This window comes from Phyllosticta citribraziliensis (assembly GCF_038025025.1).
Source record: "Phyllosticta citribraziliensis strain CPC 17464 chromosome Unknown J3D65scaffold_1, whole genome shotgun sequence".
Classification (NCBI taxonomy): Eukaryota; Fungi; Ascomycota; class Dothideomycetes; order Botryosphaeriales; family Phyllostictaceae; genus Phyllosticta; species Phyllosticta citribraziliensis.
This window is the reverse complement of record NW_027117338.1, coordinates 2,057,909-2,076,570: the sequence shown is the minus strand read 5'-3', so window position 1 is coordinate 2,076,570 and position 18,662 is coordinate 2,057,909. Positions and strand designations below refer to the sequence as shown.

General features: G+C 55.3%; 7 protein-coding genes across 7 annotated transcripts; 4 read left to right on the top strand and 3 right to left on the bottom strand.

The window, feature by feature from the left end:
* Positions 1-633: 633 nt before the first annotated feature.
* J3D65DRAFT_599359 (uncharacterized protein) lies at positions 634-1,533 on the bottom strand (the record flags this gene model as incomplete). The annotated part of the gene is made up of 1 exon (XM_066797892.1): positions 634-1,533. One exon carries the CDS (start codon positions 1,531-1,533, stop codon positions 634-636), a length of 900 nt encoding a protein of 299 aa, XP_066659970.1.
* A 215-nt stretch (positions 1,534-1,748) lies between these two features.
* J3D65DRAFT_683266 (extragenic suppressor of kinetochore protein 1) lies at positions 1,749-4,803 on the bottom strand (the record flags this gene model as incomplete). The annotated part of the gene is made up of 3 exons (XM_066803767.1): positions 1,749-2,568; positions 2,619-4,064; positions 4,114-4,803. 3 exons carry the CDS (start codon positions 4,801-4,803, stop codon positions 1,861-1,863), a joined length of 2,844 nt encoding a protein of 947 aa, XP_066659969.1. The 3' UTR covers positions 1,749-1,860.
* Positions 4,804-5,633: 830 nt separating this feature from the next.
* Positions 5,634-6,334, top strand: J3D65DRAFT_545544 (charged multivesicular body protein 5; the record flags this gene model as incomplete). Its single annotated transcript, XM_066796770.1, has 2 exons — positions 5,634-5,699; positions 5,756-6,334. The coding sequence occupies 2 exons, from the start codon at positions 5,634-5,636 to the stop codon at positions 6,332-6,334; spliced, it is 645 nt and encodes a 214-aa protein (XP_066659968.1).
* A 717-nt stretch (positions 6,335-7,051) lies between these two features.
* On the top strand, positions 7,052-11,054 carry J3D65DRAFT_34361 (potassium/sodium efflux P-type ATPase). Its single transcript, XM_066795513.1, has 5 exons — positions 7,052-7,367; positions 7,416-7,520; positions 7,585-8,236; positions 8,288-10,378; positions 10,438-11,054. Exons 1-5 carry the CDS (start codon positions 7,140-7,142, stop codon positions 10,734-10,736), a joined length of 3,375 nt encoding a protein of 1,124 aa, XP_066659967.1. The 5' UTR covers positions 7,052-7,139; the 3' UTR covers positions 10,737-11,054.
* A 1-nt stretch (position 11,055) lies between these two features.
* J3D65DRAFT_34338 (trimeric LpxA-like protein) lies at positions 11,056-12,166 on the top strand. Its single transcript, XM_066795510.1, has 2 exons — positions 11,056-11,639; positions 11,722-12,166. Exons 1-2 carry the CDS (start codon positions 11,220-11,222, stop codon positions 11,923-11,925), a joined length of 624 nt encoding a protein of 207 aa, XP_066659966.1. The 5' UTR covers positions 11,056-11,219; the 3' UTR covers positions 11,926-12,166.
* Positions 12,167-13,613: 1,447 nt separating this feature from the next.
* On the bottom strand, positions 13,614-14,440 carry J3D65DRAFT_34386 (uncharacterized protein). The gene has a single exon (XM_066795515.1). It carries the CDS (start codon positions 14,199-14,201, stop codon positions 13,647-13,649), a length of 555 nt encoding a protein of 184 aa, XP_066659965.1. The 5' UTR covers positions 14,202-14,440; the 3' UTR covers positions 13,614-13,646.
* Position 14,441: 1 nt separating this feature from the next.
* Positions 14,442-18,463, top strand: J3D65DRAFT_34385 (uncharacterized protein). The gene has a single exon (XM_066795514.1). It carries the CDS (start codon positions 14,687-14,689, stop codon positions 18,242-18,244), a length of 3,558 nt encoding a protein of 1,185 aa, XP_066659964.1. The 5' UTR covers positions 14,442-14,686; the 3' UTR covers positions 18,245-18,463.
* Positions 18,464-18,662: the final 199 nt, after the last annotated feature.

Below are 18,662 nucleotides of genomic sequence, written 5' to 3'. Positions count from 1 at the left end.
TCAATTTCCTGGAATCTTCTGAGGCGTTTCGACTACATAAGGCCTCTCTTGCTGTGTGTCACCACTGACGAGGAAAGAGAAGTAGCAATGAGAAGCAGGTCTACGCTGCCAAATGGACAAAAAAATTAAGAGATAGGTATCTAAGAGTGCGGCTGCCGGGGGTCTAGAATACAAAAGATGTCTGCCTGTCCATCCATCCATCTGTCTGTGTTGTGGCCATCAACTCTCCCCTCCCTTTGATTTGCTTTACTGTTGTTCTCCCCATCCAGCAGCTGAATGATGGTCCACATCGAACAGATGAACCCAAGGCATCCGCGATGCGAAGAGTGGAAACAAAGAGAGAGCCAGCCAGCCAGCCGCTTGACAGACAGACAGAAAGACGGACAGAGACGTGGAGGCGTGAATGCGTAAGTGGTAATAGCTAATAGAGGAGAGGAGAAAGGAGAAAAAGTAAAAGAAAAGCAACCTCGCTCGTCATGCCTGCCCCCTTCTCCCCCTCGGGCAGTCTGAATGGAGGCCTCCTACCGTCCACTCTCCTTGGCCGCCGACGCCAATCCAATTGTTCGATATCCCACACACACGGCCAAAAGTAAGTCGAACCAACCTGTCCCCAACCCGCCCATCCGCTCACACTCACTCCCTCTCCTTGTCGCTGCCTCCGCCACCACTCCCCGCGCTGCTGGTACTGCCCGCGCTACTCCCAACGCCGCTCCTCTTGCGCGCCAGAACGCCCTCCTTCATGACGAGGTCCTCGCCTTCCTCGTCGCTGCTGCTCTCCTCTTCTTCCTCGTCGCTATCTTCAGCGCTGTGCTTGAAGAGGTTGCTGAAGCGCAGCGCGCCGCCTGCTGCCGACGACAACGATGGCGCTTTTCCTGCCGCGGTCGTTGAGGCTTCGGTGGCGCCCGTGTCGCCGCCATACCGCTCTGTCCAATCGCGCTCTCGCTCTCGCTCGCGCTCGCGCTCGGCGTCGCCTTCGCCACCCATGCTCTCGCTGAATTGCTGCTGCTCGTCGTCTCCTTCGCCGGCTGCGCCTCCGGCCGAATCACTTGTCCCGTGCTCTGCGGCCGCGCGTTTGCGTTCGGCGAGACGCGCGGCAAACTGGCGGCGCGCGCGGGATGGCGGGACGTTGAGAGGGGCCGGGGTAATCGGGGAAGCATCGGCGTCGGGAGAGCCGGCTGCTGCTGCCAGAGACGACGGTGTGTTAGGGGTTGCAGGGTCGTTTGAGCTCTTGGCGGCATTGTTGGCATCATTTGTCGATTCCGATTCAGGGGCCTGTGGAGAAGGGCGAGGGCCCGTATTAGCTGAAACTCTCGACTTGTCTTGTGGCTGTGTTCGTGGTGGTCTAGGGAATGATGTTTCAAAAGGCATTCTAAGGAAAGGGGAGGGTGTGAGGCGAGACAGACGTCGGATGGTAGGTATCTTGGCAGTGGCTTGACATGAGATATGCAAAAACAGCAAGAAGGGGTGGTGAATGTTGCTACAGGGGAAAGTTGTTGACAGAAAGAAAACAAGAACAGAGATGGATGCCGGCATGTTGGCCTTTGGTCATCTGCTGAGGTTATGCCGTACGTCTCTTCTACATTGATCTAGGCGATAATACAGACTGAAAGAAGGGTTGGTGGTGGTTGGGGGAATAAAAGAAGCAAAAATGTCCTGGTCTTTGTGAGCGCACCCACGGCAGACTAAGACGCTGGATACATGGACGTAGGGTGTTGTACATTCAGAACGGCAGTGTCAAGTAGCAACATTGTGAAGAAACAAAAAGGTGGGACACGAAGCTGAACCTCGTCAATCGTCAATCGCAAACGGAAATGCCATGAATAACGCACCAACGCATATGCATGTTCATGGCGCACTGCATCATCGATACTCCATCTCGACGTCTTCAAATGAGAGTTCACCCACTTGGTCCGAGTCGCTCACATGATGCGGCGAAGTGTTCCGCTCGCCATCGCCTTCCTCCATGTCTTCGTCTTCCTCGTCACTGGAGTTGTTGAAACCGCTCAGCAGACTGCCGCCGCCGCTGAGACCGTATCCTCCGGATCCTCCAAGCTCCATGCTGTCGAGGCCGACGGAACCGTTACCGCCAATGCCGGCGCTGGCGAGCGATGAGTTGCCAAAGCCTCCAGCAGCGTTGACGGCATTGAGGACGGCTTGTCGTGGCCCTACCGACATGTCAGGACGTACGCCTCCGAGGATTGCATTGTCACGTTCGCGTGTCTCTGCAAGCGTCTCGTTGACATAGTGGCTCCATGTCTGATTCACCACCTTCTCGAGGACGGTTATTGAAAGGAGCTCGGGTGGGTGCCTCTCGGTGAACTTGACGACTTCTTCTGCTATAAGGGTTAGGTGGCCCATGTAGCCCAGCCGCATGTTTGTTTCGGCCTGGGCGGTGTCGCTGGCTTCTTGGCCCTCGATGATGCGTTCGGTGACTCTTCCGGCCTCGAAAAGGTCTACTGCCAGCGCTCGGTTGTAGCCGCGCTCCATCTGCCCGTTGAAAACTTGTTGGACAACATCATAAACGACGTTGTGCAAAAAGTTGTTCCAAGGGAAACGGAAAAAGAAGTCCTGTGAGAAGGTTTAGTACAACTCTTGAGCAAGGACCAAGGTTTTATTACCAGAATTGTAGGGACAACGCGGTTTTCAACAAACTGAATCTTCAACATGTCGCCCACAACAGGACTGCCGTCAACGTCGACCTCGTATTGCGGTCCTTGACTTTGTGCAAAGTCGCTTGGTTGTTCTGACAAGAGTATTGAACGAGCGCCCTCCTCGTCCTCGATCGGCGTGGGCTCCCGTGGTGGTTCGGGTTGGCCGTCAGTTGGCCCTTTCTCAGCCTGCTTGGAGAACAAAGGAGCTGGCTTGTCCTCAGGATGCGGAGATAAGCCAGTAGACTCAGCGCCGGACTCAGAGCTCTGGTTCAGTTGTTGAGTGAGCAGCGAGACTGGCTTCGACTCCGACTCCTCCTCTGATGCTTGTTGTTCACTCTTGGCGGCGTTTGGTGGGGGAGAATCTGTCATTGTGGCATCGTGCTCCAGTTCAAGGCCTCCAACCTTTGCAGTGATGCCGGCCGATGTTGGCGAGTCTGCGTCCGCAACCTTTTCCTTTTCCTTTTCTTGAGTAGTCGTTTGATCCGAGGCCTTTTCAGGGTCCGAAGGTTGGGGCGATCTAGGCGGAACTTTGGGCAATCTCTCCAGTGGCTCTCCAATGTCGCCCTTCTCATCCCCTTCATCCTTGCTTTCCTCGGGCACAGCTTCCGAGGCGGCCACTTCCTCGAAATCTTCTTCTTTGATGTTGTTTGCAACTTCTAGCTTCTTGACCTCTTCGGGCGATTCGTTGGAAGGAGCTCGTGCGTGGTGGAAGCCGTGACTGTCAACGCTCGTGCCAAAGTCATTGTCAATCGCAGAGTGATCCTCTTTTGCGGACTTGAGTTTGCCCTCAACCTTCAGGCGCTCCCTTTCCGCGTCTCTTGCCCTGACCGCGCTTTCGCTACCCCTTTCGTTCAACAGTTGCATATTGCTGCAGTGGAGAAGCTCAGCCATCAGCTCGCAGGTCTTGAATCTGTCAAAACCGAGCGGTTCGATCTTGCTGCCAAAGGCAGCCTTTAACTCCCGCTTCTTGATGGTCGTAGTGCCGTCGCTGTTGGTGATGATTTGGCCTGTGTTGTTGATCAAGGTCATAAAGTCCGGTACGTGATTGGCAAACTGGCGCAGAAGTGTTCCAAGGTAGATGGGGTCAGAGCTCCTCGGCTCAGGCCCGGTCTGATTTTCCATGTCATAATCCGAATTGTTCTTTCGGATTACTTCAATCACAATGCCAACACCGACCGTGAGCGGGTTTCCGCCGCGAAGCATCTCCTGAATCAGCTTGGTGATGCAAGGCTCCGAGACCAGCTGGCGGGTCAGCTCATTCGGTCCAATTACAGACTGGTCTTGGGTTGTTGCGTTTGCAGAGATGGTGATAATTGCCTTGAGGAAATCGCCGGCAGAGGTTTGCGTGGATGCGCTATGTTCAGGGGCCAAAAAGGAGAGCAAATTTGGAATCAAGTCGTTCTGTTGAAGCCACTGCAGCCTTGTTAGTATCTGGGGAAAGATCAAGGACAAGCTGGCTTACATCGACAATGCCTTGACCACCCTCAGCCTTTTCCAGACTGATTATCTTAAGCAACAGGTCCATAACCGTAGGGCAATCGACATGTTGCAACATTTGGGGCACAATGTTGTCAAGAGATTTGAAAAAGTCCAACATTTCCTCAGTTTTGCGGTCGAGGAGCGATTCGTTGACTTTGGTGAAGTAACCGGCCTGTACGGGATCCAAGGGTGCAGGTTGCTTCAAATATTCCCAGAACTTCTTCAAGGCGACTTGATTCTCCAGCAGGGCCTCTGAAATCGACCAAACTTCCGAGGAGAGGATTTCGCAAGCGACATAGGCATACTTCATCCGCTGCCTTTCCTCTTTGTTTTCTTCCGATTCGCCGGGGTCAGACTTGATCGACCGCGACCTTGACCTCCTCTTGAAGAAAGCGCCAAGGTCAGACCCGCCTTTGCCTTCGCTGCCTTCTTCATCCCCGCCGGTCTCTTGATCCGGCACAGACACAGGCTTGCGCTTGGTCGCGGTGACGTACTCAAGAAGGCGCTCCAGGATCTTGTCATCGCGGAGAAATTCTATGAGTTTCGAATTTTGTTGTTTCAGCTCTTGAATCAGATCGGACTCGTCCAGAAGCTCCTCAATTGTGACGTCGGGCTTGTCGAGGATCGAGTCAAGAGTCGAAATATTGGCGTAGCCTCCAAAGCGCCAGAACATTTTGGGTTACGTGACGTCCCTAGAGACAGGGCCAAGTATGGTTATTAGGGGTTGAGACGGGTGTTCGGTGCTGCTTAGGCGCAGACTTGGTTGCATGCGACGTGAGAAGTAAGCTACAGGCGCACAGGGTGGACTTGCGGCGAGCGAGAGGCGGGAGTGGGTGCCGTGGTAAAGGATCCGTCGGGATTGAGAGTGTCCAGGTGAATGAGGCCTGGCGGGGCCATGTACGATAAGTGGCAGCAGTCGGGCGGACGAGCAACTGCGGTGAGCGCAGACGGCGCAACGAGACGCGATGGCTCTTTCCAACGGAGCGAAGCGTCGCCAGGGTCGCGCGAGTATCGAGTGGGCGTTCGCCGACGTGCGTGACAACACGGCGCTGTCGACAGTGTGACAGACTCAAGTCGGTAGACGGTCACAAGGCAGACAGCTCTCCCCAACAGAGCGAAGACGAAGAGCGCGAGAGGGTAGCGGCATGCAGCGCAGGGGGTCGAGAGGAGGAGAGAGGCGACGACGTCACCGGCAGACAAATGCGGGTTGCCGTTGTGGGAGGGTCTTTGGGAAGAAGAAACCTGACTTGTTTCTTCGCTGAGGTTGCTGAAGTCGAGGCTGGACCTGACTGGATTCGGTGTGGTAGGGCCGAGCGGCGGGCGGCAGGCACGCACGCGCGCCTCGGCCACCAAACAACCCAACCTGCCTACGCTGCTGATCTGCTGCCACAGGGCGAACAGAGTCCCATCACGACGCTTTCAGTTGCCCTCTAGTCCGCCTCCTCTTCAACCCACCTGCCCCGTCTCCACTGTTTGCCTCGTCGCCAACCCCAAACTTCCACCATGAATCGCCTCTTTGGTGCGAAGAGCTCAGGACCCAAGCCGACTCTCAACGGCGCCATCTCTAATGTTCGCCATCCTTCCAGGCAGCCTCGCTCTCGAACGCTTGCTCACATGTTTTCCAGGTCGACGGCCGTATCGAGAGCATCGACGTAAAACTGGCCAAGCTCAACGCAGAGCTGACCACTTATCAACAACGGCTGGCCAAGATGCGAGATGGCCCGGGAAAGAGCGCGATCAAGCAAAAGGCACTCAAAGTCCTCCAGCAGCGCAAAATGTACGAGTCGCAACGAGATCAGCTCCAGCAACAGTCATGGAATATGGAGCAGGCAGGCATGATGCAGGACAACCTCAAAAACACAATGACAACCGTCGACGCCATGAAGACGACCACTAAGGAGCTGCGCAAGCAGTACGGCAAGGTCAACATTGACAAGATTGAGAAGATGCAGGACGAGATGGCCGACCTCATGGACATTGGCAACGAGATTCAAGAAAGCATAAGCCGGAGCTATGACGTCCCAGAAGATGTTGACGAGGCCGAGCTTGATGCGGAGCTCGAGGCTCTGGGCGAAGAAGTCGAATTGGACGCTATGGGAGAATCTGAAGGCGTCCCTAGCTTCATGGTGGACGAAACAAGGCCGCCTCAGTTCATCGATGAGCCGCCCGAGCCTTCTGGCAAAGTCAAGGAAGCTGCCGGATAAGACAACCAGTAACGTGCCCCATTGCCTTGAAAAACGACGGCGACATATCCAGCGTGGCGTGACGGTGTGCGGCGTTCTGCAGAGTTTCTTGGGCTTCTTGGCTACACGCCATGGGTGGGATGCGATTCCTTTGGTGAGCTCATTGCTTACGATTTATGTCAGTATGATCGTCATCGGTCTTTGTGACGATACATACTCGCAACGACGGCCTTGAGTCGACCTCTGTATTGCTTTGGCCAAGGATCTGTTTTGCTCAGCGTCTACAAGTCCACTACTTTTGGTGTTTATGTCTAGCCGCGATGGCTATTCTCGGAACTGCGGCACGACTCATGACGACACCCAGGATGAAAACAGTTTTGCCAAGATGGCGGGGTCACGGGCGGAGGAGCGAGCGGAGTGGAACGCGCCAAGCCACACCTTGGCGCCCGGATACCCTTTCCGGTGGTTAAGCCGCCCTCCGCGATGGCAACCCGCTCCCAAGCTCTCTAGATTGGTTCTTTGCCTTGGAGAGGCGCCTTGGTACTGTGCAGAGGGCAAGTGCCGGCGAGCTTGCCAAGATGTCCACGAAAAGCAAGCCTTGGCGGCGGTCATGGTGCAGGGAACCATCTTTCATGGGACCATATCTTGACAAGAGAACTGTTCTTGATGCGGGTATATATAGAGCAAACCACGCCCTACCTTTCGGGTTCTCATACGCGTTCGTCAATGACTCAAAATCGACATTCATATATGTCGATTCTCATTTGCTCCTTCAGCGCACCAAGTCGCTTTGTCCCAAGCTCGTTCGCTTGTCCTTTCGTTAGTCATGGGATCTCACAAGGCCTCAGAGACCAAGCAGGTCTATGAAAAGCACCCGTTCCAGCTTTCCGTTGACCACCTCAGCTCACAACTTGGAACCAACATCGACTCCGGTCTATCGTCCTCGCAAACTAGCCAGCTCCGCCAGAAGTATGGAGAAAACAAATTGTCGGGTGAAGGCGGGGTCAAGTGGTACACGATACTGCTGAAGCAGATCAGCAACGCCATGCTCTTGGTAAGTCAATTACTGCCCCTCAAAAGACGGCCGCCTGACAAGTTATAGGTACTTTTGCTAGCCATGGCATTGTCGTATGGAGTATCTGACTATGTCGAAGGTGGTGTCATCACCGCAGTCATAGTCTTGAACGTTGTGATTGGATTTTACCAGGTACGTGCAAACGGTTTCGACGGGCACCATGCTCCCAGATGTTCAAAAATTGACTACGGAATAGGAGTTTCAAGCGGAGAAGAAGATGGATTCTCTTCGCGCTCTCTCTTCACCAACCGCGACAGTCCTTCGAGACGGCCACTTGGACGCCATTCCCTCGGGGGAGGTCGTGCCCGGCGACATTGTCCAGATCAGAACTGGAGATACCGTGCCTGCCGATCTTCGCATCTTCGATTCCATGAACCTCGAGTGCGACGAAAAAATCTTGACTGGCGAAGCCATTCCCGTCGCCAAAGACCCCGAGGCCGACTTTTCAACCGTCAATGAGTTCGAGACTGGAGTTGGAGATCGCTTGAACATGGCATATTCTTCATCAACGGTTACAAAGGGTCGCGGACAAGGTGTTGTCGTCTTCACCGGCATGTATACTGAGATTGGCAAGATTGCTAGTTCTATGCAAGGCAAGAAGCGGAAACCCAATCGTTCAATGTCGCGAAAGAAGGGCGGTAACCTACAACCTGCAAAGGGTCTCACGCTCAGAATCTGGGATGCTGCCGGTGCATTTCTTGGACTTACAGTCGGTACACCGTTGCAGATCAAATTGTCCAAGCTGGCATACATCCTGTTCGCATTCGCAATCCTTCTTGCTATCATTGTATTCGGCGTCAATCGATTTGAGGTGACGAAGGAAGTGGCCATTTATGCCATCTCGACTGGTAAGTCCCCACGATTCGACCACAGAACCATTTTCTAATTCTTTTGTATAGGTATCGCCATGATTCCCGAGTCACTCATCGCAGTTCTGACGATTACGTTCGTCACCGGCATGACCTCCATGCGCAAGCGGCGCGTACTTACTCGCAAGCTCAACGCCCTCGAAGCACTTGGTGGTATCACCAACATCTGCTCGGACAAGACTGGCACACTTACCCAGGGTCAGATGGTAACACGCAAGGCTTGGATTCCGGGCGTCGGTATCTATACCGTGAACAGTTCCGATGACGCTTTTGATCCGACCTCTGGCACTGTAACACTCGGTTCTGAAAAATCCAAGGCCGAAATGGATCTCGAAGCCCAGGCCCGCCGTGAGAAGCTTGACAGCGAGCGTAGCGGGGCTGGATTGAGATTCAGAGAGCCTAAGGAAAAGACTGAGCGTGACGAGCGTCGAGCCCGAGAAGCCGAGGCTGAGGCCGAGCCTAGCTCGGAAGAGCAGGACTCTGACGAAGTTGAGATGAAGCCAGAGTTGGACGCCGTTCTCCAGGCCGCTGCGCTATGTAACTTGGCGACAGTCCGTTACAATGACCAAGAAAGCAAATGGCAGACCACTGGCGACCCGACCGAAATCGCTCTCCAAGTATTTGCGCACCGGTTTGAAAAAGGCAAGAAGACTCTTGAAAGAGCTGGCTGGAAGCAGCTGCACGAGTACCCTTTTGACAGTACGGTGAAGAGAATGTCTGTTGTCTACAAAGAGCCAGGGAAAGATGATGCCATCATCTTTACCAAGGGAGCTGTCGAGCGGATACTCCCTTTTTGTGTCAACGTCGGGCTTGATCGGCATGAAAAGAAGATGGATGACGAAGTACAGGAGTCAATCAACGAACAAATGACTCTCTTGGCCGACCAAGGACTCCGAGTGCTCGCAATTGCGCGCCGCACATGGTCTGGAAAGATCACCGCCCAGACAGAGGTCGACCGAGAGGAAGTCGAAAAGGATCTCACTCTCCTCGGGCTCGTCGGGATTTATGACCCGCCCAGAATCGAAACAAAAGATGCTGTTCGCGAGTGCACAACTGCTGGCATTCGAGTCCACATGCTCACAGGAGATCATGCTGGTACAGCCGCTGCTATCGCCAAGGAAGTTGGCATCATCCCCAAGGATATGGCAACCCTTCCACAGGATGTCGCCGACTCACTTGTCAAGACCGCCGCTCAATTCGACGCCCTGTCTGATGAGGAGATTGATAAGATGCCGGAACTACCCCTCGTCATAGCACGCTGCGCACCACATACGAAAACACGGATGATTGAGGCTCTGCACCGTCGCAGGGGATATGCTGCCATGACTGGCGACGGAGTCAACGATGCTCCCTCTCTTCAGGCAGCGGACGTGGGAATTGCCATGGGACTCGCTGGCTCCGACGTTGCAAAAGGCGCATCCGACATTGTCTTGACCGATGACTGCTTTGGTTCCATTGTCAATGCGGTCGAGGAAGGACGTCGTTTATTTGATAATGTGCAGCGATTCGTTTTGCATTTGCTCACCACCAACGTTGGCGAAGTCATCCTCCTGGTGTGTGGTCTAGGCTTCCAAGACCGTAACAATTTCTCCGTCTTTCCGCTTTCACCACTTTCGATTCTGTGGATCAACATGGTAACATCTGGCTTCCCTGCCTTTGGACTCGGCCGGGAGAAGGCGACGTACAACATCATGCGCAGACCGCCCCACGACAACAGGAAGGGTGTCTTTACCTGGGAAATTATTGCAGACATGCTTGTCTACGGACTCATTATGGGCGTCCTGACCCTCTTCACCTTCATCATTGTGGTCTACGGCGTTGGGGACGGACAACTTGGAGTCGACTGCAACCGCAAAAACTCTGATTCCTGCGACTTGGTCTTCCGAGCAAGAGCAGCTGTGTTCGCCGAGCTAACATGGCTGATTCTGGTGTTTGCGTGGGAAATCAAGGGTCTCAGGCGCAGTTTGTTCAGACTCGACCCACGATCCGAACGCTCGTTCCCCATTTTCCATGACCTCTGGGAGAACCAGTTCTTGTTCTGGGCCGTCGTCGTTGGCAGCGTCATCGTCTTTCCTTGCATCTACATACCCGGATTCAACACCACCGTCTTCAAGCACAAGGGTAAGTCTTTCCATATCTCTCTCGCTCTCGATTTGTCAATGATAGCTAACAACCCCCAGGAATCTCTTGGGAATGGGGTCTTGCTTTCGGCGCCGTCATCATCTTTCTCGCTGGTGTCGAGCTATGGAAGTTGGCCAAGCGCACCTTTGGCTGGTTTGCCTCTGGTCTTGATGAGAGCGAGAACGATGCTCGCAAGAAGCACGGCCCACTCTCTCTCTCCCAGGGCTTCTTCTCCTTCTCGAGGACAAACAGCTTGGCAAAGGAGTCGAGTGCTGGTCGCGGGAGCGAATTGTCAGCTGTGCAATCAAGGAGTACGGTCAGCAGGGTTGGTACGCAGACGGAAAAGGAGGAGGTATAGGTGACTGCTTTGGTGTGGTCAATGTTGGGTTTGTTTTTGGTCGAGGATGAGTCTTTAGATTAGGGAAGGCCGGTTTACATCTGGGATGCAGTTACCGGTACGTGAAGGGTTTGGTTGATACCCCGACATTTAGTCTCATGATCTGATCTGTCAGACATGTTAATCGAGAGGTTCATGTTGGCCAAAATAGCATGATGATATCGTTCAAAAGGCGTGAGAAAGGAGGCATGATTACCACGCAGTATCTTGCAATTGACCAAGAGAATTTTTTTTGTCTGCAAAATGAACAGCAACGAAGGGATGGAAGACACGAGGGAAAAAATGAAGAAATTTAAAACAGACACAAGTGTGATGTCCGACTGGGGAAAGAGGGGTCACATGGCCCCGCGTCGTGGGGACTTGGAAATGGCATGACTCGCTCCCTCAAAGCTCACGTCAACCCTCAACACCTGTCAACTTGACAGCGCTTCAACGGCGACCACAATGTCTACTTCTCAGCGCTTGTCGACCAAAAGCTCAGGGCATGTATCCCGCTCTTCAACCAGCAAGCGCACGGCATCTGCTCTACCCAAACCGCCCGTCTCGGTCCACGAATCCGCAATCATCGCCAACCACGCCGTTTTAACCGGACACCACACGATCACAATTATGGCAGGCGCCATCATCCATCCGCAGGCCAAGATCTCTTCGCTACACGGCCCCGTCGTCATTGACGAAGGTTGCATCGTCTACGAAGCTGCCACGGTTGGCATCACGGAACTTGAGGGCGATCATGGTAGGGGAGTCATGCTGGACAAGAACGTGGTAGTGGAGAGCGGCGCAGTCGTGGAAGCAGCGCTTGTAGGAGAGAGTACAGTTGTTGGAACGAATACGAGGGTCGGATTCTCTGCAGTGGTGGGCAAGGTAAGTCAGCATTTGGCACACGATTGGGTTTTCCAAAAACTGCCCACCATCCCTCAGGATTCTAACTCGATTTTTCGTATAGTTTTGCCACTTAGCGCCGGGGACATCTCTAGCACCCGGAGCTGAACTCGCCGATTTCACAGTTCTCTATGGCTCAAATATTCGTCGATCCAACGTCACGCTCGAGTCGCGCGAGAGGGTCATGCAGATGAAGAAGAAGTCGCACCAAAGACAGCTATACACACAGACAAAGCTTATTCCGGACAACTCGGCCAAATGGCAGTGACATTGCTCAATCAAGGGTGACAATTCCTCGGTGTTCCCACGTTCGGTTGTGCGGAAAGGTCCAACAGCCAAACACGTTGCCCTCGGGGTTCCACACATCACAACTTTCATCACATCTCTTGGCTCAAGCACTGGGCATCAAAGTTGTTGGACTGGGGCTTATTAAAGTGCGCGTCCAGGTTCAACTCGCCAATGGCGCGCTGACAGCTCAGCGCCGAGACCGATGCCGACCAGAACTCTGCGCGGACGACCGAGCTTAAAAGCCAAATTGAAAGCGGTCGCGAAGAGAAGGGTCTGAGTGGTGGAAAGCGGGAATATCATGAAACTGGGGGGTTGAAACGGCGGGCGTTCCTGGCGGGACCCCGTCGCAGACGTCATTGAACGTGAACGTTTGAGGATGGCACGTTTCAAAGTTTCCAGCGGGCTTTGACTTCAGAGGCTCACAATCTCACACGCGACCGAAATGCTATTCGTTTTCTCCAATGGGCGCGCGCATCGGCAGGTGTTGCGACAAGAGTGGCGGCTCGCTGCTGCGCCCTGGGTCTAGAGCGGGAGCCAACTACTGGTGTTCTTGTCGCCCAGCGAAACACACGAGCAAGAAACGCGCATCCTCCCAGATCCGCCAGATAGCCGTGCCCGCTGAACGCGTCCAAGATGGGCGGGTCCCTGCGTTGTTGAAGAAGGCCATCTATCGCGGAGCAAATCTGGGCACACGCCGCAGCTTAAAGAGAGCCCAGGACGGCAAGTTCCTCGACAGGGACAAGTCGAACAAAGCAAACATGGCAGGCTCCACGTGCATGCCTTCGGCACCTAGGCAAGGTCGGTATTTTGCAAGGCAAGTGCCGATGGAATTGCCTGGCGACGCGCTGGTCTTGAAGTCTACCTGATTGCATGCGCATTTCTCGAACAGCACCGTCGCTCTGGTCGGCGAACCGGCTTGGTTGGACCGCAATGGCCCTGGCTGCGCTAGATTGGGAAGGACTGCAAGATAGATTTGGCCAAATTGGCTGCAAAGCTCTCGCTGCGGAACTCGGAATGTGAGGATCTGGCAGGGTGAGGTGAGGCTGAGTTGAAGATTGGATTGGGCGTCGCCGTGTACCAGTTGCTGGACCAAGCCGTCAGACGGGCCGGCGAGCTACGTTTCAGAGCTACGGACGTCGTCACAAACGGTTTCGGCTGGCAATGGTGGCGAAGGCAAGGCAGTGAGGCGCAAACAGGGTGCTTAGGGCGCGGAAAGAATGAAGAAGCATGGTGTTGGTCTCGGGCTCGCACCGCCACAAGAGAAGCAGGCAGCCAGATGTGTAAACACGATTCCCGTCAGCATGCAAGGAGCGACACGCGCAGAAGGACGCTGCTGTCCCACAAAGCAACACGACTCGAGCAACCCGAGCCAGCGAGTGCGTCGCACACAGTCGTCGCCATGGCCGAGTGGGATGCGACAGGGCTCGGAATCGGCGTCTCCTTGCTGGTTTGGTTGATATCAGATGCGGTGCGTCATCCAGGGCGTCGATTGGCCAACGACGAGGAAAGTGAACGGCAACATGCGCAAAGCAAACTCGCGACACGGCATTTTCTTGGTTGCTTTCTCTCGGGCATGCAAGTGGCAGAGAAGGGATCTGAAGGGATTTGCCGGGCGGCAGCGCACAGCAAGCGCTAGACCATTGGCAATTCGCTTCGTGTGGCCGGATTGGAGCATCTCACGTGGGCTGGCGTCGAGAGTACCTACGGTACCGTGGACCGGAGATGACAGCGCGCATGTGGAGCGGCGTGGCATGGAGCTAGCATGTATGTATTACAATGGGGCGCGCGCACACGGGCATGGTGCAGGACAGGCGAGTTTAAAAAGGAAAAAGGAAAAATGAGTTTAATAGTGGTTTCTGGTGTGCAGAGGCAATGAAGCAAGGACGGGCGGGGAGGCACTGAAGAGTCTTCGAGAAGGTGAAGGGCGGCGAGTGGACGAGGATTGGGGGGAGGGGACCTGAGAGACATGTCTCTGGGCGCGAGCTGCAGGCGTGGTGTTGATGCGGTGCGACATTGGATTGAAGGAAGGATTATTGGATGAGGTGGCCGGCACAGCGTTGTGGCGTGGGTTGGCAGGATGGCGGCTAGCGGCGAGCAACGGGCGGGTAGCGGAGGGTGTCTGTAGAGTGCGAACAGTAGGCACTGCGGTGGAGGTTGAAGGCCGTGGAAATGGTGAAACCCGGTTGGACGTGGAGTGGAGAGGACCGAGGGGCGTGGGGGGGATGCGACGGGAGTGCCGGCCATGGTGGTGGTCATGGCGAGGGCGAGGGCGAGGGGGCATGTGAAAGGCCCCTGTCAGTTGTCACTGGTCCGCGCGTGGGTTGACAAGAAATGGAAGAGAACAAGACACGGCGACCACTTGGACTGATGTTTTCCATGGTGTTTGGTGGCTCTGGGCTGGGCTGTCGGCCGTCGCATAGATCCATGGTGCCGGGTCCTCGTTCGCATCAGTGACATACATTACCTACAGTACCTGCAAACAAAGCCTAGCCCAGCCCAGCCCAGCGACGGCAGCCCTCCCGTCATACAACCATCCACTGCAGGCAATCCAACCAATCCTTCCTCGGGCTGCCTCTCTGCCCTGCCCGACCCCGACCCCGACCCCATCTCCTCCGACTCATGCCACCCCGTCCCCACGCTGAAACGCCCCCAGGGTCTACTACCAGAGCTTGATATTCCACCCAGCCCGCTCCCTACCTCTCTTCATCTCTCACATCACCCCTCCTCCCGGCCTTCACAATATGGGTCGCTCTTCAAAGTTCGCCTTCCCTCTTCCGGGTCGCCGTGCCCAAGCCCGGAGAGAAGCCACTGATCCGCCTGTCCTTCCGCCAACCGTTCCTCTCCTCCCCGACCCTCTTGTCCCCGACTTCACTCCTTCGCCCAAGGCAAGAAGGCTCCTCGGTGCTCAGTCCAACGACTGCTCCAACCCAGGTCCCGCAAATACAGCCAGTCCTCTGCAAAGAGCCGTCTCTCCCTCGCTGGATTCGAAGCGGAGTTACATGAGCATCACTGTATCAGACGCCAGCCAGAGTTCTACTTCGGCCTACAAAACCTCCACCACGGTTCCACCGGATCCTGAAATCGTCCAATACGCTGCCAGAGTCTACCCCGTCGCCCCCGAAGAACCTACCCCCGATCCACAATCTTCCAACCAGCCCGCAAAGTTGAGGTCCAAACGCTCGAGACTGGGCCTCGGCTCCCACTACGACCCAAAGAAGGCCCCTCTGTCCGTGTCGCAGCAAACCTCGGCCTCTGCCATTGCCCACGGTGGTCTGCGAAGAGGTCACGTCCGCAGCCACTCGTCTCCAAACAGCCTCTACCATCTGAGTGATGACGAAGAGCCCCCAGCGCTACCTGACGATACCCACCACCACCCGTCTGCCATGGATACCCCCGCGCGGAGGAAAGCCTCCCCGAAACTCGATCTTTCAAGGTTATTCAACAAGCCCTCCAAATCCAAGGAAAGTGGCGCGGATCCGATGCTGTCGCCCACCAAGTTCGTCACCTCGCCAACCTCGTTGTCCACCAACTCGCTCCAATTTTATGCCCCGGAAGCCGCGTTGAAACCCCAGCAAGAGATGATGATGACGGGCGCGGGATCTAATGGCTTCCGCGCCGAAAGCGGACTGCATGCCGAAACTTCTGTGCCTGCCGAGCCGCGTGCCCCAGTCAGTCAACCGGCGGCTAGGGTGTACCGGGACGCATGCGAAACGGCCAAAATTCACGTGCGCCGTCCGCCCCCTGGAATTCAAAACTGGTTCGACGGACTTGGGGAATCTGATGATGACGACGAGTTTGAGGATGAGGACGAGGATGTTGAAACTGAGTGGCCATTAGGAGAGGACGTTGCAAAGTCCATTGAAGTCCAGTCGCACACCACCTACCGGCCTTATCGACCACCGGAGCTAGGCGTCGAGCAATTTTACAACGACAAGCGTTCCGGCACGCCATCACAAAAGTCTATTCGGTCGTCGAGATCTGACTCGCGGCTCAATGTACGGGCACGATCAAAATCCAGATCAAGGTCACGCCCAAGGTCGAAGTTGAGCGTCCGTTCAAGGTCGCAGTCGAGATCCAAATCACGGAGTAGAGAGGCGCTCGACGAACTTCACTTGGGTAGCTCCCCTCTCAAGATTAGCGAAACTCTCTCGCCACCAAAAACGAAGAAAAGACCAAGCTTGCGCAGGAACAGCAGCAGCAAACTATCCCATACAGACCTGAAGGGGGCAAGCGTTCTGTCACTCTCGTCTTCATCGTCAGACGATTCTGAATCTGGAGCCAGTTCTACTGACATGCCAAACATTCGAGAGTCTCTTTCTATCCTGACCGACGCGGACAAGGACGTGGACATCCAAGTTGGGCGAGCTCGCGCTCTTGAGGTCACTCGGCCTCGCCAGTCGCTTGAGCATATCCGAAGGGCCTCTGAGTCTCCATCAGAGTGCAGTGCTCGAGGTTCAACGACTACCGCAACCATTGATATCGCACTTGCTCCATCTGCTCCCTCTTCTGCCACCTCAACCGAGTTCCCACGACGCACGCCCAGCACTCGCAGGCCAAACCACCCTCGCCAACTCTCCACAGTCGAAGACGCCGAAGAAGGCCGCGGCAGTTTCTACGACGCCTCTAACAGCACTTCAGAGCCTGAGAAGGCAGCACAACAGCCAGCAAACACCTCCGAAGAGGCTGAAGTGCCCCAGCGCAAGCTCATGGCTGTGACGAGAGAAGAAGAAATGCTTCTTGAGCTCATGCGCAGAAAGCGTGCTTCCATGGCGAAGCAAAACTTTACTGAAGGCTACAACACTGCCCTCAAACTGGAACATCAAAGAGGCATCATCTCGCCTCTTGTCGAGGAGTTTCACAAGAACTCAGGGCGACGGACTTCGGAGCAAGGTCTCCAGCCCGGTCCCTTCCACGGTACCGGCTACCGACACAGCCGGACACAATCTTTATCAACGAACAAGGTCTTTCCGGAGCGGACATCATCATTGCGGCCTTCGGGCGAGTTCCTTCCCAGCACAGTGTACAAACCACCACACCCAAAGCATAAGTATCGCTCGACCTCGTCATCCATCTCGGGTACTCTTGCATCCCTAAACCGCATCTCATACGATTCGAATGGCAACATGCCTCCACTTCCCACAAAAACGATGCTGCCTTTCCGGGAGTCTCGGCCGCCTCAGCTTCCGTTGAATATCTTTTCTCCTCTCGATCTTTTCTCACCCTATTCTCCGAGTGTCATGACGACGACTTCCGTCAACGACTCGGCCTTGCCCTCGCCTCGCTCACCCAACCCTGTTTTTGATAGCAGCTTTCGTGAGAGTAAGGCTCTCACTGCCGTCTGTGACAGCGTGACCCAGAACCACGACGAGTTTCAGTCGATCCCTCTCACGTCCTCCGATTCAACCCAGGAAAAGAACGGGTCTGCGGATCAAATGGAAAAGCAGCCTCGCGACCGACCAGCGCGTTCCTCGCACTCACGCAAGAAGAGCAGAGATCAGTCTCCGCCCAAATTTTCTCACGTTCTCGCGCGCCAGCCTTCATTCACGTACGCTACGGCCGGTCTACAGCGCCCCACGCATCCAATTTGGCATCACCGCAACGCGTCGCGCGAGACGCTTGAGTCTGGCTTCGCTGTTGCCAATCCCTACAACCAAAGTCAGACGCAAACGCAAACGCTCGCTGTCCCCTCGCACCGCCGTTCTTCGCAATTTGCCTCGCGCCCCCAATCACAGGCCTATTCCAGTGATGGCCGACCCTCCACCGCGTCACCCGACAGTATGATCTCAACCTCGACATCCACGGCTACCATGACGACCTTGTCCGATTCGGCTGCGCACGCCATCTCCGGACCCCCTGGTGCCATTGCCAACGGCAAGCCTACGGTTCCGGTGCGGCTGAGGACGGGCAGCACTACTGCCACTTCGAACACCACGACCTCGTCATCGACGGCGCGGCATTCAAACACGCCCAACTTCTCGCAGAAACTCGTCGGCAGCAACGTTCCCAGCTGTCGCACCAGCAGTGCTAGCGGAAGTGGGAGCAGTGGGGACCGCAGCAGCAGCAGTATCGAAGCTGCGAGCTGCCGCCCGCGCTCCTCGGTCGGCACGGCTAAGAGCATGCGGAGCAGCGGAAGCGGTGTCGCTATCACGACGACTCTTGAGGAGGGCCAGGATGCCGTTGCCTACGGCGTCTACGGCTTTGGCCTCGAAGACCGCGGCGAGGGCGATAGAACCAGCGTCTGCGAGGATGTGTATGCTGCATGGAACAGCTTGGGCGGGGGACGCGCGGGTCTTTTCTGATTGGACAGTATGCTCTGTTGAGCTACTTGAGTCGGCCGAGTGTATTGACGGAGGATAAGAGTGGGATACTGCATGATCGATTGCATGTTTTCTTGTTGCGGGCTGGGTGAGGCATCGGAAGTTTTTGCTTTCTTTATTGCGTTTCTTTTTCATCAAGTCCAGTGGTGTGTGCGTGGGGCAGACGGGATATGGGCATGAGTAATTTCCCTCTTCGTTTTAACTTCTGACGATGGCAGCGGCAGTGTATGTACCGCTTGGTGGATGGAGGGATGGTTGAGGAGGAGCGGGCACCGCACGAATGAACGGATGACAGACGACGCAACGATATACCTGGACGAGGACCTTAACGACGGGTGGGAGTTGGCAGACGGAGACGGATGTGTGTTTGAGTGGCAGATGAGGTGTTGGATGGTTGTAG

Bases quoted from the DNA above. Each gene is read 5' to 3' on its own strand.
- J3D65DRAFT_34338 (XM_066795510.1), top strand. From the start codon at position 11,220: ATGTCTACTTCTCAGCGCTTGTCGACCAAAAGCTCAGGGCATGTATCC. The intron at 11,640-11,721 runs GTAAGTCAGCAT...TTTTTCGTATAG, and splicing joins TCTCTGCAGTGGTGGGCAAG to TTTTGCCACTTAGCGCCGGG.
- J3D65DRAFT_34361 (XM_066795513.1), top strand. From the start codon at position 7,140: ATGGGATCTCACAAGGCCTCAGAGACCAAGCAGGTCTATGAAAAGCAC. The intron at 7,521-7,584 runs GTACGTGCAAAC...ACTACGGAATAG, and splicing joins TTGTGATTGGATTTTACCAG to GAGTTTCAAGCGGAGAAGAA. The intron at 8,237-8,287 runs GTAAGTCCCCAC...TCTTTTGTATAG, and splicing joins CATTTATGCCATCTCGACTG to GTATCGCCATGATTCCCGAG.
- J3D65DRAFT_34386 (XM_066795515.1), bottom strand. From the start codon at position 14,201: ATGACCACCACCATGGCCGGCACTCCCGTCGCATCCCCCCCACGCCCC.
- J3D65DRAFT_34385 (XM_066795514.1), top strand. From the start codon at position 14,687: ATGGGTCGCTCTTCAAAGTTCGCCTTCCCTCTTCCGGGTCGCCGTGCC.